The sequence below is a fragment of the Erithacus rubecula genome (assembly GCF_903797595.1).
Source record: "Erithacus rubecula genome assembly, chromosome: 4".
In the NCBI taxonomy this organism is placed as follows: Eukaryota; Metazoa; Chordata; class Aves; order Passeriformes; family Muscicapidae; genus Erithacus; species Erithacus rubecula.
The window spans coordinates 4,353,963-4,370,244 of record NC_136686.1 but is presented as its reverse complement, the minus strand read 5'-3'; the positions used below and the strand labels follow the sequence as shown (position 1 = coordinate 4,370,244).

Sequence of the window (16,282 nt, the reverse complement as noted above, 5' to 3'; positions counted from 1 at the left end):
TGTCTCAGATGCCAGGCACCCACATGTGTACCCTGAGCAGGGACAGGGTGGCTGTGGCAGGAGGGTGCCTTGGGAACACAGGGGAGGGGGATTGGGGCCCAGGTAAGCAGCTGGGTTTGCTCACAGGCTGGGAGGTGGGACACAGCAGGGGCGGGGGAAAAGGGCTGTGCCCCCAGGGTATGTCCCTGCACTATAAAAATTACCTTGCCTGGATCCAGAGTCAGGGGGAAGAAAGCAGCTTTCACCTCAGTTACTGACTCAACAGCCTTGTCCAGGCAGGAGGACCCTGAGCAAAGGCAGGACCTGAGGATGAATGTCCAGGCACTGAGAGTCACCACGCTCCTCCTGGTGCTGCTCTGCCCAGCCCCAGCACCATCTGGGGCACTGGGGCTCCAGGCCAGCAGCCTGGAGAGGCAGGCAGGGGCTGGGGGCCCTGCAGAAGCCCCCTGGCCACCTGGAGATGGATGGGACAAGCTGCCTGGGCAGGGCTCAGAGAGGAGCCACGCTCTGGCCAAGGTATGGAAAGCGATGAGAGAGGCACAGCCCAGCTCCAGGTCCTCCAAGGCCATGGCCAAAGCCCTGGTGGGCAGTGGGGAGCAGCTGCCCCCTGGCAAGCCCTGGAGGCTCCCAGGGCAGCCCTCCCGCAGCAGGACGGCCAGGCTGAGCCACCAGCTGAGAGACTTCGGGAGATTCAACAGCGACACGGTGAGCACTGCCTGCCTGGGGCTGCAGGGGTGGGCTGGGCAGGGGGCTGGGGGGAGCAGGCAGGATCAGACAGGGCTGGGGGCAGCAGGAGCAGCTGCTGAGCATCTGCCATCCTGCAAACATCAGGTGCCAGTCCCAACGTGACACCCCCAGAGCCCCAGATGCAGCTGGCACCTGGTAAAGCTCAGGCAGAGTGGGGGCTGTGGGTGCAGGTGGGGAGCAGCTCTGGAGGACAGTGCAGGTCTGGCTGCAGTTGTCTCCATGTGCTGCCCTCAGTCCTGCCCCAGCCCTCCAAAATCTCATGTTCACTCCCCGCAGCGCTGACAGAGCTCTCCAAGCTCTGCAGTGGGCACAGCTCCTCTCAGCACTGCCCTGAGGGAAATCTGCTCAGCACAGCATCCCACAAACAACCAACTTCTCCTTTATCAAACCCAAACTGCACTTTGGTGGCACAAGTAGACTTTGCCTTAACCACAAAGTGCTGGGTGACGCTGTGCCAGGTGCCACCACAGCAAAAGAGCAGAGGCATTGGAGGGTGTGTTGTGGCTGTGGGGGCCAGCTTAAAGTGCTTCTAGCCAAAACAATAGTGAACTGCCCCTGGAAGCACTTCCTTGGGCCCCAGCTTCTCCAGTTAATTGCAATGAAGCTGCTGCTCTAGACCCTGGTGAGCTGCTTGTCCTGCTGCTGCGGTGATGGTGCAGCTGTCACTGGGCTGCTCCTGGCTGCCACAGGCATTGCAGCCACTCTTTGCTTCTCCCTGCAGCACTCCTGCCACAGCATCCAGTCCCAGCCCTGCCACAAGCCCTCTGACTGTGGGGGCTGCCTGGGGCTCTACACCTGCAAGCTGCCTGCTGGCACCTGCAACCTGAAATCTGTCTCCAGGCAGACAGGTGAGTTCTGAGCCTCCTGGCAATTGGCACCAGGGATCTCCAGATGCAGCAAAGTGCAAGCACACCCCCAGAAACACTCCAAGGCCAAGGATGACTGCCCCATGCAGGGCTGGGTCTGTCTGTCCTGCCAGCAGTAGCTACAGAATCAACAGCTGCATGGTGGATGGGACATGCCCAAAAGTTTCTGGGAGGGCTGGGATTTGTCTGGTGTCCTGAGATATCACAGGACACCAACAGCCTGTGCTGGAAAACCAAGGAGGAGTACAGAGCTAGGGATTTAGCCAGTAGCTTGGGAGTCAGCAAGTGCAGTTCTGCACATCATGGGCCCTGCAGAGCTGCTCACATTGGTGTGTGAGAGCTGTTTAATTAGGCAGGAGCTGTTGGGGAGCAGAGATCAAGCTTTTAATGTTTAACCAGTGTCTTGATTCTCCAGTTCCCTTTGGCAAATCCATATTGCCCCCAGGTTGGCCTCTTGCCTCAGCACATTTGCCTACACCCACATGCACATAGTCATGGAATAGAAACTCATCCAAAGCTACTAAACACAGTTTCCTGGTGCAGGAAACCCTTGGCATGTAGAGTAGGCAAGTCTAATGCTGGTGTACAGTACAATGTCTGTGTGTACAGGGCATCCCCAGGGTATGTGCCCTGTTCAGTCTTCTCTGGTCACCTGCAGCCTCCATAGGAGGACACACAGACCCATGGTCAGAGCAAGCACAGATGGTCTAATGGCTTTTCCTTACAGGTGGCTTCCTCCAAAGCTTACAGAACCCTTAGATGGAGAGTCAAGCTCATCTTGGAGCAGCACAGCTAAACTGAAGCTGAAGAGGTTGTCCTGCAGCTGGAGATCAACACTTCCTGTCCAAATTTCATTTAAAATCCTTAATGACACAGTTGTAAATGTTTTGGTTTGTTTTTTTTTTTCATTGTACTTCTCATGCTGCTGCTTTTTAACACGCCCTTTGGATTTTGTGCACTATCTAGGCTTGATTCCCACTTTCCTGAGAGTGGCAAATAAACACACTAAATGCTCATGGAGCCCTGTGCAGAGCCCCCTTGGAGCTCCCCAGTGAGGCAAACAGGGCTATTTCACAACCCTTTTAAATTTGAGCCATTAGGATATTGTAGTAAAACCTGCCAGTTTTTCAGCATGCTCACACACCAATTCAAGCTGAGCTAAGCCTTGGGCAACCTGGATCCCTCCCCTCTCCTTACCACAGCTCCTGCCAAGGAAGGCCAAGTCCCACACTGGTGAAAACATTTCAGGAGTGAAATGTGGAGTCCCCAGGAGCAGGCCTGACAGTGTGGGACCATGTAGGAGACCTGCTTCTGAAGGCTGGAGCTGAGCCCCACATAAGCTTTATTCAGCATCCCACAGAGCTTTGCAGGCTTCCTGGTCACCTTCACTGCTGTGGGGGTAACCCCAGCTTTGCAAAGCTTTGTGATGTCTCCATTAAAAACTCCTTCTAAAATAAGAACCAAAGCACAGCATTTGGTTCACCTCAAACCCCACTGCACTCCCTTCAATGAGCCACCACCACCTCCTGTGACTGTGCAGTGGCACCAGTTTTGTTCAGCACACCCTGAGGGACCCTGGGTGGGGGCAGGAGTAGGTGCTGCTGGCTTCTCTGAGCCCCTCTGTTGTTGCTTCCTCTGTCCCTGCACAGAATTTGGGAGGGCAGAGAGCTGCAGGTGCTGCCTCCTGCCTGGTGTGACACCACAGCTGTCCAGCATTTACTGTGCTCACCACAGATCCACAGGCTGAGGTGGGAAGGGACCTGTGGGGGTCACCTGGGCCATGCCCCTGCTCAAGCAGAGCCATTTGCCCATCCTACCTGGTGGCATGGCTTCAAAAGGCTCACTGGACCCACTGCTCTGCTCTGGTGTGGCATGGAGGTCCTCTGAACCCCACTGCTGGTCAGAAAGGTCCTCTCACCTGGCAAAGCCCATGGAGCACAGGGATCATTTCCAAAGCCTCTGGGAGTGCTGTGCAGCCCAGCACAGCAGAGCTGTAGCAAAGGTACCCACAGCAGCTGGGAAGGAGACTCTCTTCCACGGTGCTCAAGGATGCTCCAGGTGCTGCTTGCCCTGCCTCAACCTCCACTGGACCATGGACAGAGGAGAGCAGGAGGCCCAGGCAGGAGCACAGAAGGCAGCAGCAGACACTGCCCTTGCTTGTTTTCTGCTGTGCTTCCCAGCAGCAGCACCCACCATAGGAGATAAGAGCCCTTTGGGAAGCAAGGAGCCTGCAGGTGAGCTCCACCTTGTGCTCCAGCCAGCTGCTGGACACCTCACCTCTCAGACTCACAGGGAAGCTCAGGGCCTGTCCAAGTCATGGATCAGCTGCTTGATGTCCTCTCTGGCTCATGCTTGATGCTAGAAGGCCCAGCTCACCCCTTTCCATGAAAACACCTGGATCCACATGCCTTTTACACAACTTGCTTTTAATTACACTGTGTGAGGAAAGGCCTCTCCTTGTGCCAAGACTCCCTGGTACAGCCACCCAGGGAGCTGGCTGGCCCAGCAAGTCCTCAGTAGGTTTAGTGGTTCCCCCTCACCCTTTTCCCTTGCTTGGCAGCTCCTCCTGACTAGTCCATCTCATCCCTGCAGCTCTCAGTGTCCTTGCTGTGCAGAGATCCACTTTCACACATCTCTGTTCCTCCTCTCCACGCCTGAGCTTTGCCTGCTCAGCCCCATGGGAGTCCTGCTTTGGCCTCCTGCAGCACCAGGCAGAGAGAAGGCAGGGCAAGAGTCATTGGTTAATAACTGTTCTAACCTCAATATAAATAGAAAAATACAACCAAATAAAGAATTGACTAGCTAAGAGATCCAATCTGCTGGGATGCCTGCAACGTGCTAGTGCAGAGTTCAGAGAGAGTGCTTGGTCCAGTGCTTGCTACTGTAGACATCCAGAAACGTGTCCAGGCAGCCCTGCAGCCATCCCAGCCTCCTGCAACACCACAGGTCTGTGCAGCACGTCCTGGCCATGGCCAGCCTGCCCAAGGCTCCTGGGAGCAGGCTGAATGGGAATGGTTGATGAGTGATTTATTGCTGCTAAATGGTAAAGCCATTCTCTTCTCTGGAATGAGGATGTGCTTCGCTCTTACTTTTTGTGGAGGAATTTCATTTTGCTGCCTGAAGAAACAGAGAAAAGGAAATGGACTCCCCACAGTGAAAGGCAAAACAGGTGTCATTTCCCACCACCTCTGTCCTATGGTGTACTGGCCCTGCTGCAGTCCCTGGCTCTTTGTCCACAGCCAGCTGCTCTGCAAAGCTGGCAGCAGGGGCATGCAGAGCTCTGACCATTCCCTGGAAGCAGTGCTGCAGGCTGGGACCTTGCAAGCTCCCAGGCACACCCTCCAGAGCCCATTTGTGCAGGTCACTGCTGCTCTTAAATGGCCAAGAACAGACAAGAGCACCAGGGATGTGATCTTAACAACTAATCAAACAGCCACTGTGTCCAGTGATTTATCCAAGACCTTCTAACCTCAGTCTGGAGCTCTTGGCTAGTTCCCCTTTACAGTGAAAAATAGATTCAATCTTAGAATACTCCTGGGCAGTTCCCATTGCTGATCCCTAAGGGCAAACCTGGAGGCAATGAAAACCGTGTCAATCCCCCATCAGGACCTGCATCCACCATCCCCAAGTCACTGTGGCTCCACTGCCTCCTCAGACCCACCTGTCTCCTTTAGAAGACACAGATACAGCTCATGGCCCAACTTTTGGTTCCCCACCAGGCTCCAGACAGTGCCTGACCAGTGAGCCAGCACAGGGACACATGGCCAGGCACTGGATGCCACACATAGTCACAGGCCCTGCCACCCTTGGGCAGCTTCTGTGCTGCCCAGCCTGAAGGCAACAAGAATACCAGCCCTCCTGAGAATCCAAGGGCTTTGCTGGTTCCTTACCTAGGCCTTTCAGGAACCTATTGACTCCACTCTGCTCCCCACTGGGAAGTGTTTCCAGGTACTCCTGAGCCCGTACCTCAAACAGACCTGCGGGAAGACAGAAATGAACAGCTTCTATCTTGTGTTGCCATAAATCCAAGTAAGAATGCACACCTGAAAATGTACTGTCTCAGCTAACCCACACATTATTGCACAGGAGAGAGAACAACTCACCCCACCTCCTCCATCAGCTGAGGCCAGATTTGGCACAGAAGCTTTGTTCTGCCCCCTCCCTCCCCACTGCAAGGCTGACTGAGCTGTAGGGTACAGAATGTACCTCCCTTCATTCTGCTACGAACACAGCTAAGCCCAGGGAGTGACATCATCTGGGGAATCATCATGCAGAATTTACCTCTTCTACTCAGCCACCTACTCAAGCATCCTCTGCTTATTAATGCTTGGGAGGAAGCTGCTAAGCCAGCACTGAGCAGCAGCAGCAGGGATAAGAAATTTCAGCTGCCAGCAGAGCTCTTGGGACTGTGGGATAGCAGGAGTGAAACTGCAGGAGCAGCTCTGGGAAGGAGAAGAGCATCCAAACTTTCTACTAGACAAAAGCACCATGACCAATCCAGACACAAGAAGAGGACATGAGGGACTGCAAGAATAAACACCATTCCTGCAGTGGAATTCAATCATGAATGGAAGAGGCACACACAATGGAGGACACTGCAAGAAACCACCAGATTCCCTTCTGGTGTTCCTGCACAGCCACTGCAGCCTCCAGCCACGGAGCTGGGGATGGAGGTGGTGGCAGGGGAGCATCTCCCTGCTCCTGTAGGAGGGAGCCCCTCACCTCTGACCCCCTGCTTCCTCAGCTCCCGCTCCTGGATGAAGCCCCCAAACATCTGTGTCTCCATGAAGACCTCGAGGAAGCGCCGCAGGCTCTTGGAGGAGACGGATTTGCGGAAAGCCTCGCGCTGCAGGGCGCGCTCCTCGCGCTCCGTGGGCGTCAGGAACAGGGAATAGTGACCCACAATCTCCACAAAGAAACGGACAAAGGCCTCGGACACCACCTCGTTCAAAGGGCTGGTCTCTAAGGGAAAAACAAAGAGGTAGTGGTGAGGATAGTGCTGTAAGAAGGTGCTAGGAAAAATCTCTGGGTAAAAATTTCTTGGCTTTTTTCAGATCCAGACTGAGGAGAAAAAGATGCTCAGGAGAGAGAGCATCCTAGGAAGTGCTTGTCATGGAAATAGACCAAATTGCTGCTGCTTTGGAAGATACCAAGCTTTGTTTTGGTGCCCATGAGGGAGAAAATCAGAAGAGTAAAAGTGAGAAAATGTAAGGGCTAAGATAAAGAGAGCTCAATGGATGAATCTAAAACTGTGCACACAAGCAAAGCAAAATAATTGATTTAGTCAGCAGCTCCCATGTTCGGCCCTCCCCAGGAAAGCAGGGCTCCAGCACACATGATTTGGGAAGACAAAATGCCCTATTTTCAAATGACCCCCCACTTCCTCCTTATTCCTGCAGCTTTATATGCTGAACATGACTCCATGTGGAATATCTCTTTGGTCATCTGGGGTCACTGTCACTGATGGAGTGGGATGAGAGGTAGAAAGGTGTTGGCTCAGTGTGAGCCCTGCTCAGCAACAGCTAAAACATCCATGTATTATCAACACAATTTCCAGTACAATTCCAAAACACAGCCCCATAATAGCTGTGGAGAAAATGAACTCTGTGCTAGCCAAAACCAGCACATTCTCCAGGCTCCTCTGCACCAAGGAGATGCCCATACTGCTTCCCAAGAGAGCTGTATCAGCCCAGTCACCCATGAGCCACATGGATCTGCAGCTCTGCAGGTGACTGTCCCCGGCAGGAGCCTGCATCACTCATGGCCAGCAGCAGAGAGAACCCTGAACACTGAAAAGGAGTGCAGGTGTTCCCTGGAATGAGCAGGGAATGCTAAGGAAGGATGGCCAGAGCTGGGAAGAGATAAGATAACCAAAATCCTGACCTTCCTCCAATACCTGTGGTGTTAAATTCAATACAAGCCTAGTTCTCCTCCAAGAAGTGACAGATAAAAAAGAGGCAGGAAAGACAGGTTTTTGAGCTGAAAGGCACTGTGCTTTACCCTGCTTGCCATTGACAGGACCCTCCTCCTTGTCGCTGGCCAGCTCATTCCTCTGCTCCAAAATGTGCTCTAGGGCAGCCTGCAGCTTGCGGGGCAGGATGGAGTCCTCATCTTCCATCTGAAAGACAGAGCCACCTCCTGAGGGACTGGGACAAAAACATCTCCTACCCTGTTCCCAGCACAGCAGGGGGAGCACTAGGAATGAACCATGAGCAGAGGGAGAAGGCATAATATGCTTGGCACATTCCCAGCAGCACCCAAAGCAGAACTAGCAAGAAGCACAAGAGGAAGGAGAAAGGGGTGTCTTTTCATAAATATTTCCTTATTCTGGAGGAATTCTACATGTCTGCCCAGAGAGACCCCACCATCTTCTGCCCTGAAGAGGAGGAGTGTGAACAATGCTGGCAGGTGGCCAGGTGAGCAGAGCCCCTGCTCAGGCACCAATCCTCTTACACTGGCAATAAGGGATTCCCAAGGAGCACCAGAGCCAAGGAGCTGCCAGTGACTGTGCAGAGCTCCAACCAGCCCTGGCTGAGTTGGCTGAGTCAGCTGATTCAGCTGAAGCCTCCAGAAGAGAGGTGCAAGGTAAAGCATTACCCCAGAACTAAGGCAGCTGGCAAGTGAGGACTGTGAGAGGGCTTGGCCTCACCCACAGACTCCCTGCAGCAGGAGGAGCACTGATCCATCTCAGCCTGCTGCTCCCTGCAGCAGGAGGAGCACTGATCCATCTCAGCCTGCTGCTCCCTGCAGCAGGAGGAGCATTGATCCCATCTCAGCCTGCTGCTCCCTGCAGCAGGAGGAGCACTGGTCCATCTCAGCCTGCTGCTCCCTGCAGCAGGAGGAGCACTGGTCCCATCTTCCCACCCCATCTCAGTCACGGGGCTGAGGCACAGCACTGCTGCCAGCACTGCTCTGTGATCTGCCAAAGAGCTCTGGGAAAAAAGAGCTGCCTGGGCCAGGAGTGTGTTTGCTCATTTATCCCCTTCCCTTCCTCATCTCCACAACAAAGGGAAATGAAAATCAGCAGGCAATTTTGCTGCCATCTACCACCTTCCTGATTCTGACCCATCCAGTGCAAGGACCAGAGAAAGGAATCACAAGATCCTGAGGCAATAAGGATTTTTAAAAAATCATCAAGGCTCCCTTCCAACTCAGGGCAGAATGTGTGATGGGAGATGGACTGACAGGCACAGGCTGAAAGAACCTACACAGCTCCCCAGCAGACAGTGCTGAGCCAAGGATTTCCAGCTCTGTCCTCTGCCTTACAGAATGACACTTAAGGACCCACAGTATCACCATTTTCCCTCTTAAAAGAAGAGATAATTCCCAATGATTTACTCCTCAACAGCTGTAGTTTGAGATGCTGATGTTGCATACATACATAGCAACCCCATGATGCTGCTGACTGCAAGCCCTGCCTTGGTTTTTGAGTGGGGATAAAGTGATCCATCCAGCCAGGCAGTCAGCAAACACAGGTGGAAGTAAGTTATGGAGGAAAAAGGGGAGAAAAGAATTAGCTCTGCTCACCTGTCTCAGAAACCGATTGTTTACAAGGTCAACAACGAGGACCTAAGAATGAAAGAGCAAGAATTAAAAGGGGAAGTAATTATTTCCATCATCACAGTTTATCTAAATCTGTAACTGCTGTGGAGGAAACACTTCCCTGCTCCTCCTACCCACCCCTGCAGCTGGAGGAGGCCCCCAGCATGACCCAGGGGCAGAGCCCTTGCTGTGGCTTTCTGGGGATGTCACTGCAAACCACAGCACACCCTGGACAGCAGCAGGCTGTGCTCCTCACTGCACAGCAGGGTCACAGCTCCAGCCTTTCTCCCTGTGTGCTGCACAGCTGTCTCCTGGGAGGCAGGGAGGGAAATCCCTCCCTTAGTGCCTAAACAGGGATGCAGGACTCCAGCCTGGCTCTTTAAAATGCTGTTTGTTGTATCCACATGATACAGCAATTCATGGGTCTTGGGTGACAAGGACCTAGCCTACAGCTTTTCACTGCTGTAGGCTCGTCTGAAATCCTTTCTAGTTCTGGTTACAATGCATTATATACTTTTCATTGCTGAGCACCATAATACATAACAACTAATCAATATCTTGTAGCTTATCATAACTACTAATATTATTATATTTAAGTTGCTATTTAATTACAAAAGGGTAGTATGTTACAGTTTAAGCTAGAAGTTGTTTTTCTGTTTTCTTGCAGTGGAAAATTCAGAGACTTTTTTCTACTTGCAATGCTGGCATTCTTGTTTGCCTATGAAATCTTTTTGCTTGGTAAAAACATCTTCTGTTTGAGGTGGATTTATCCTTTGCTTTGAGCTATAGAAACCCCTTCCAGCTCACATACTTACATAGCCTTTGCTTTCTTAGTTATCTAGTAAAACTGGCTCAGCAATTACTTTATTCTATATCAAAACTTAGTTCCATTTCTACATTCAAAGATCTTTCTGCTAAACATGCACATCTGTGAGACCTTCCTGTGAAATCCCTATCCATCCCAACACCTCAGCACGTTGAGCCTTGCTGTGCTCACCCTTGTGTGCCAGGAATCCAATTCTTTATTTATTGCTTTGATGAGGCACCTGTGCTGACCTGAGGAGCAGCAATCCTGGCCAGGCTGTCAGACTGACAGGATTTACATGCTGCCCATAGACAGCACTATGCAAACCAGTATAAACTGTGATAAAACCATCAGCAGCCCCACAGTGGGAGATTCCATCCCCCTGCCTCCCCAGGCTGCGGCCAAGGCTGGGGGAACATCCCATTCTGCCCTTACCCCAGGCAGAGGATGAGAGCTCTGCTCCCTGGCTGCCAGAAAACAGCCCAGCCCGCAGGGAATGGCCTGGAGCAGGGCAGGGGGTGGATGGGGCTCACCTCCTCCACGGGCAGCTCCTTCAGGCGGGGCAGGGAGCTGGAGAGGAGGCCGATGAGGAAGGGCGTGGGCGAGCACACGATGTCGATCATGGAGGGCGGCAGCACGGGGATGTAGGTGTGCTGCCAGGTGAAGGGGTACAGCAGGGCCACCGTGGCGTGGCAGCACTTGGACAGAGTGCTGCAAGACAAAGCACGAGCAAGGACAAGGGCTGGTCAGGCAGGGAATGAGGGGTGCTTCCCAAAAATCAACCTCTCTCTGATTGCTCTAATTATTTGGGGCCTTCCCGCATTTCTGACCCCATTTTTCACCTCCAGAAGCAATGACTTCTGAAAGATACTCTTATGGCAAGACATGGGTTCTACTGAATCAGAGATCTGCTGCTCCAGTGTCCTGATGAAAAATATCAAACACAGCCACTGCCTTTCCTTAGAGAAATGACTTCATTCTCTGGCAGGAGTCAGGCAGGATACCCAGTTAGCCATGGCAGAGCTTGCCACAGGGCACCAGCTATTCATCTGTTCTGGGTCTGGAAGCATTTTTATGTGTCAAGAGAGGGGGAAGCTAGCTGCTGTAAATCCTGTATATATAACAACATTTCATTTTACCAGCATCCAGTAAAGGAGAGGAGGGAGAGGAAGGAAACTGGTGCAGCATGGAGGAGCCATGTGGACAGGGAAGGATGTCCCAGCTGGCTCCCATTAGACTCCATGGCAGAATTTACATGCAGCAAGCTGGGTTTATTGCTGCCTTGAGAGAGGGTGTGGACTGGAACTTGCTCTGAAAAGTGAAGGCTGCTTTCCCTCCCCACTCCAGTTAAGTTTGGTGGATGTGTACCCCTGTGCTGTATCACCAGGGCAGGTGCTGTGCCTGGGGGACAGCTGGCTGGCTCCCATCATCTAAGCTCAGGCTAGCAGAACAAAACTGTAATTGCTGGGACATCAGTGTAACAGCACAAAGTAATCAGGCAACAAACTTTGTTAAAGACACAAGACTTTTAGGAGATAAGGGAATCCCAGGGGAAAGGTAGGAATCTGCTTAACCTGAAAATTTTGGGAAAGATGTGTGTTCTGAGAAAGTCTCTTCACAAAATGGGGACAGTTTCATCTCCCTTCACTCCCAGAGTCTTTTTTAAGGGGATACTCTGTAAAAACAGAGGAAGGCCCTTCAAAGGCTGTGTTACAGCTTTAAGCCTTTAAATGGGAGAAACCCTTCTGTTCCCTTGTTTGGGAAGGTGTGAGTGTATCCCCCTCCCTGCATTCACTCCTCTGTTGCTGCTGTCCTGCTGTGCCTGCCATCATCAGCAAGCCCACACCTTGCTGTGTCTACCACAAATGCAAGGCAGATAATGAATTTGAGAGAAGCAAAACTAAAAAAATGAGAAAACACGGAGCTAGCAAGAAACAGAAAAATATAAAAAAAACAAACAAAAAACCAGAAAAACTGTGGGAATAATATCAAATTAGATGATTTTTTTGTATCTTTCGTACAAACTAATCTTGAAAGGAGCTGCAACAAAAGTGAATGTGCCATCTTAGAAGTGCACTCCAAGCTAATGAGATCCTTTAAAAACCATCTCCTTCAAAGCTGTGCTACTCCTGCATTTCAGGTCATGTTAGCAGATACAAAAGCAGAGACTTTTCTTCCTCTCCATTGCTGCAGAGCATATTTTCCACTCCTCAATTTCTGACTGATAATAGACCTGGTAATAGCAGCAGCAGCATGGTGAAAGCTGAAAGAACTGCATCTTTCATCACTTGTGCACAGCAGTGGGGCATGATCACCACCCACTGTTCCTCTTCTTTGAGGAGAGGCTGAATGTGGAAGTGTTAGAAGTTTTACATCTGTCACCAATCCTCTATTTTGAAGGCGTATCCAAATTTTCTGCCTAAACATGGGACCTGAATTTATAGACAGCATGTGAAAACCTATGGAAAACATCTCTGAGTGCAGGTAGCTCCACAGAGGAGCAGTGAGCAGCTGAAGTATGTGGTTATTTATGGCATGGTGAGATATTATGGCAAGCTGTCTCCTGCTGTATTTATGGTGGCTTGTTCTTCCCTCAGCTCCCCAGTCCCAGTGAGCACACATGGTACGTGAGAGATGGAGTGGGAGGAGAGGTGGCTGAGCTCCAGGGAGTGGAAGTCAAAGACAGAGCTGTGTTAAGTCTGAAATTGTACACACCAGGCAGTGGGAAGCAAAGATAACTTCCCCTTCCAGCCTTCCATCTGTGCATGACTCAATGCCTCCAGGTGAAACCCAGTGCTCTCTGCTCCCACAGCTCTCACTGGGAAAGACCTCTCCAGGGAACAGTACTGGTAGGGGTGAGGTCTGTGAGCCTCCTTGTAGGCAGAGCAGTTCAGGGCTGGACACTGAGGTACCTTTTTGACTCTGCAGACAGTCTCAGGGAGCTGCAGCTGACCAGGAGCCCAGGAGCACCTTTGGAGTGACTCAAGCTTAAGATGTCTCTTTCTCTTTAATTTGGCACTGCAAGAAGCACTAAGGGACTGCTGATTCACACCAGGCTGCTGAGCCTTGCAGAAGAATCCAGCTTGATAAATCCCTTTCATGCCACCTGTGTGTCTGTGTGCTCTTGGGGCAGCAGCCACGTGTGATAGACACAGGTCCAGCCCAGCTCTTCAAACGGGACACAGGCACCACTTTTTAGGCTTTAGGTTTCATGAGTAATCTCTAAAATGCTGCAGGTCTTTGAAGAACACTCTCAGGTTTGCTGAGCACATTTTCATGGGGTCATTCAGCCTTCTGCAGGGAACATGGTTGAGCTGCATGCTGCTCACAGTTGAGACTGAGATGTCAATGGTACAGAGGTTAAAAGGTCCTGAGATACACAAGAGCTCTCAGACCCCTCCCTAAAGAACGGATTTAGATAGGGACTGACACACAGATCTCTCTGGGAAGTATTCCCTTGGTCAGAACAATGATACTGCAGCAACCTGGGATGTTTGTGGTGTCCTTCCCACCACACAGCACCTGTGAAGCTGCTGCTCCTTGGAAGCCACCTTGAACACAGGTGGCCAACATAGAAACTGAACACAACAGCTGCAACTACACAGAAACCCTTCTTCCACTCCTGGGAAAACTTGCTCCAAGACTAGCTTGACTTGTTCTAAAAGACACCTTGACAAGATACAACAGCTTCTACAGAGGGACACTGGCTGTTCAGCCCTGTTGCTTCCACTCCAAAGGTAAGCATATGTGATAAAAAGCCCTCAAATCTGACTCCCTCCTTGGGTTTAGGATATTGCATGATTTCTGAAAAACATCATTCAATCAAACATCCTGCAGCAGTTTAATGCCAGCAAGTCCTGTGGTCCCTGCACTAACCAAACTGCTCAAAATATGCTGGCATTTGGCAATTTAAGACTGTTTGAATATGTATATTTTAAAATTTTTTTATAAGCTCTGCCACAGTAGGATTTGTTTTACAAACACCTTCAGATTTCTGACACTGTGTCACATCTGGATTTACTTATTATGGATTACAGATCTGGTTTACAACATTTAGCAGGCACAGGAGCTTCCAAGCATTGTCCCATGACTTCACACAGCACTGCTGCAAATCCCAGCAGGAGAATGCCAAGTTCCACCAGCTCTCTGGGGACCCTCACTGACTCCCACCAACGTGGCAGATTCCTGCAGGTGGAGAAATGAGCATTAAGATGATCTGAAGAAACAACACTATTGTCTGACATCCACACTTCAGCCCTGGGTTTCTTCTCCCTAATCAGGGCAGAAAGGGAGAAACCTGCAAGGCTGATATTCACAGTCCCAGATTTGGTTTTGTAGTACTCTGTAAAGTGTTCTTCCTGATGATTAATTACCTTTTGCTGGGGATGACCACATTTAAAGTGTCTACTCTAATTCTTTCAGATCTGCCTCTGATAACAATGACCACTTTGTGTTGTTGATACAGCTGTGGTTTCTGGCAGAGACAGAGGCAATTGCTGGTGTTGGTCAGATCCACAACAAGCTTTTGAGATCTGGAAAAAGGAAGCTTTGATTTTAAGCCTGTGCAAGCTTTTCTTTCTAAAGAGCCTTCTGAATCACAGAGATCTCCTGCTCAGGCAACTAAAAACTGCCCAGCTCGTGGTACCTTGTGACATCAGGTGATTTTAGCTGAAAGATGCCTTCTAAAAGGTTGGTTGGCAGTGCCTGGAGCTGCATGCCAGGCAACATCCCTTTGAAACAAAAGCAGCCCTCATGCTGCAGTGTCCAACCCATGCCACAGCCTCCACTGCCCCAGGACTAAAGCTAACAGTGCAGGAATGAACAAAAGCTGGGGAGAGACTCCACAGACCAACACAGTTTGAACAAAGTCATTTTCCTGGGTTGCAAGGCAATGTATACTCCAGTATCCATAGTGACAGAAAAAAAAAGTCCCCCAAAAACTAATAAACCAAATTCTTTCCTTTTCCGCTGCCAAGCTGTGGATTGACAGGTATTTAAACACTCAATGCTCATTCTAAAGATGGAAAAGACAAAGTATTTCACTTGCTCTACACTTGTTAGATGCATTTTTTGGCTCAGCTTGAAAACATTTCACAGTTCATGCAGAATTTGGCAGGAGACCTTTCAGCTTTCTTTTCCCACAGACTGATTTTATAGCAATTAAAGCATGTAAATAAATGGTACACATAATTTCTCTGTCACTCAGACCCAGACACACCTTTTCAAACACACAGATAGTTATTGATAGTGCCCACATGAAGAACAGCAAAGATGAATGATAAACATAATTTATTGTGCATCTCTCTCTGTGTCACCTGCACTCTTCCCATTAATCCATCTCAGCTGGATTATTTCTAGCATTCCTAACCTCTGAGCAGTTTCCAACAGCTGCTTTTATAGTTTTCTTCCTTCTCTTCAGCTATTTCCAAAAAGCATTTCTTTTCTTTCCTCTCAATTGGCATTTTCACTCCTAGAGTAAATACTACTTAATGCTCATTGAATTTCTGTCCCAGAAAAAATATAATTTTGACAGAAGATCCTGTATCTACAATAGCATCAGCTTTCACAATATGGAAGGTCCACCTATGAGTAGAAGAGACCTTAGGAAAAACTCACAAAGTCCATTTGTAACTGTTCATTCTGTCACTGAACTAGATTAAAATTAAAGTTAATTATAGTTGTTATTTAATTTTGAGGGCTACTGTCTTTGGTTTCTTCATTTCACACCTTTACAGTCCTTTGGAATAATTTCCAAGCTTTTGCTACACAAAAATGAGCAAGAGAAACTTCATATTTTGTAAGAGGAAAATAAAATTACTCTCCTGAAATTTCCCAGAGAAAGGTCTTCTCAGAAACATCAAATATTAAAAGTCTCATAGAGAGCTGGCAAATCTATGGTAAATAATTGAATCTCAGCCCTGTGGTCTAACAGACCCTGGATCTTTTAAACATAATTCATTTCTCACAGGAAAAAAAAAAGGTTGTTTATTAGATATCTAGAGATTCTAGAAACTGTGATTCTGTAGCTCTCTCCCACTCCCTTTACAGGCCTATATAGCTGTATTAATTCCTTATAACCCTAGATATCATGACAAAAGATACAGGAGTGGGAAAAGAACACCAAAACCCATCAAGGTGCTTTCTATTAGAGATATCACATCCATGTTCAGAAAATATGGTGTTGTGATGTCATGTAAAGATGTGATAGGAAAAGATTTGTTAAATAAATGTTCATTCTAAATTGATGTCTCAACTCTCACCAAAAATTCCCTGCCATTTCTTGATACCACCCAGCTTTCTTGAAGAGATTACAATGTCAATC

General features: G+C 49.7%; 2 protein-coding genes across 2 annotated transcripts in view; one reads left to right on the top strand and one right to left on the bottom strand.

The window, feature by feature from the left end:
- Positions 1 to 265: 265 nt before the first annotated feature.
- On the top strand, positions 266 to 3,203 carry LOC306801776 (uncharacterized protein). The gene is made up of 3 exons (XM_079305146.1): positions 266 to 705; positions 1,469 to 1,595; positions 2,341 to 3,203. The coding sequence occupies exons 1-3, from the start codon at positions 310 to 312 to the stop codon at positions 2,370 to 2,372; spliced, it is 555 nt and encodes a 184-aa protein (XP_079161272.1). The 5' UTR covers positions 266 to 309; the 3' UTR covers positions 2,373 to 3,203.
- An 815-nt stretch (positions 3,204 to 4,018) lies between these two features.
- The window catches only part of DENND2A (DENN domain containing 2A), a 56,848-nt gene continuing 44,584 nt past the window's right edge, over positions 4,019 to 16,282 (bottom strand). Inside the window, exons 15-20 of the mRNA XM_079303394.1 lie at positions 10,494 to 10,671; positions 9,141 to 9,182; positions 7,614 to 7,731; positions 6,336 to 6,575; positions 5,504 to 5,590; positions 4,019 to 4,730 (exon numbers count right to left, since the gene is read on the bottom strand). Coding sequence (XP_079159520.1) covers positions 4,699 to 4,730; positions 5,504 to 5,590; positions 6,336 to 6,575; positions 7,614 to 7,731; positions 9,141 to 9,182; positions 10,494 to 10,671 — 697 coding nt within the window. The 3' untranslated portion in view covers positions 4,019 to 4,698. The remainder of the gene's footprint in view (positions 4,731 to 5,503; positions 5,591 to 6,335; positions 6,576 to 7,613; positions 7,732 to 9,140; positions 9,183 to 10,493; positions 10,672 to 16,282) is intronic.

Excerpts from the sequence above, each read along its gene's own strand:
- LOC306801776 (XM_079305146.1), top strand. The coding sequence starts at position 310 with ATGAATGTCCAGGCACTGAGAGTCACCACGCTCCTCCTGGTGCTGCTC. Across the intron at positions 706-1,468 it reads GGAGATTCAACAGCGACACG|CACTCCTGCCACAGCATCCA; the intron begins GTGAGCACTGCC and ends TTCTCCCTGCAG. Across the intron at positions 1,596-2,340 it reads ATCTGTCTCCAGGCAGACAG|GTGGCTTCCTCCAAAGCTTA; the intron begins GTGAGTTCTGAG and ends TTTTCCTTACAG.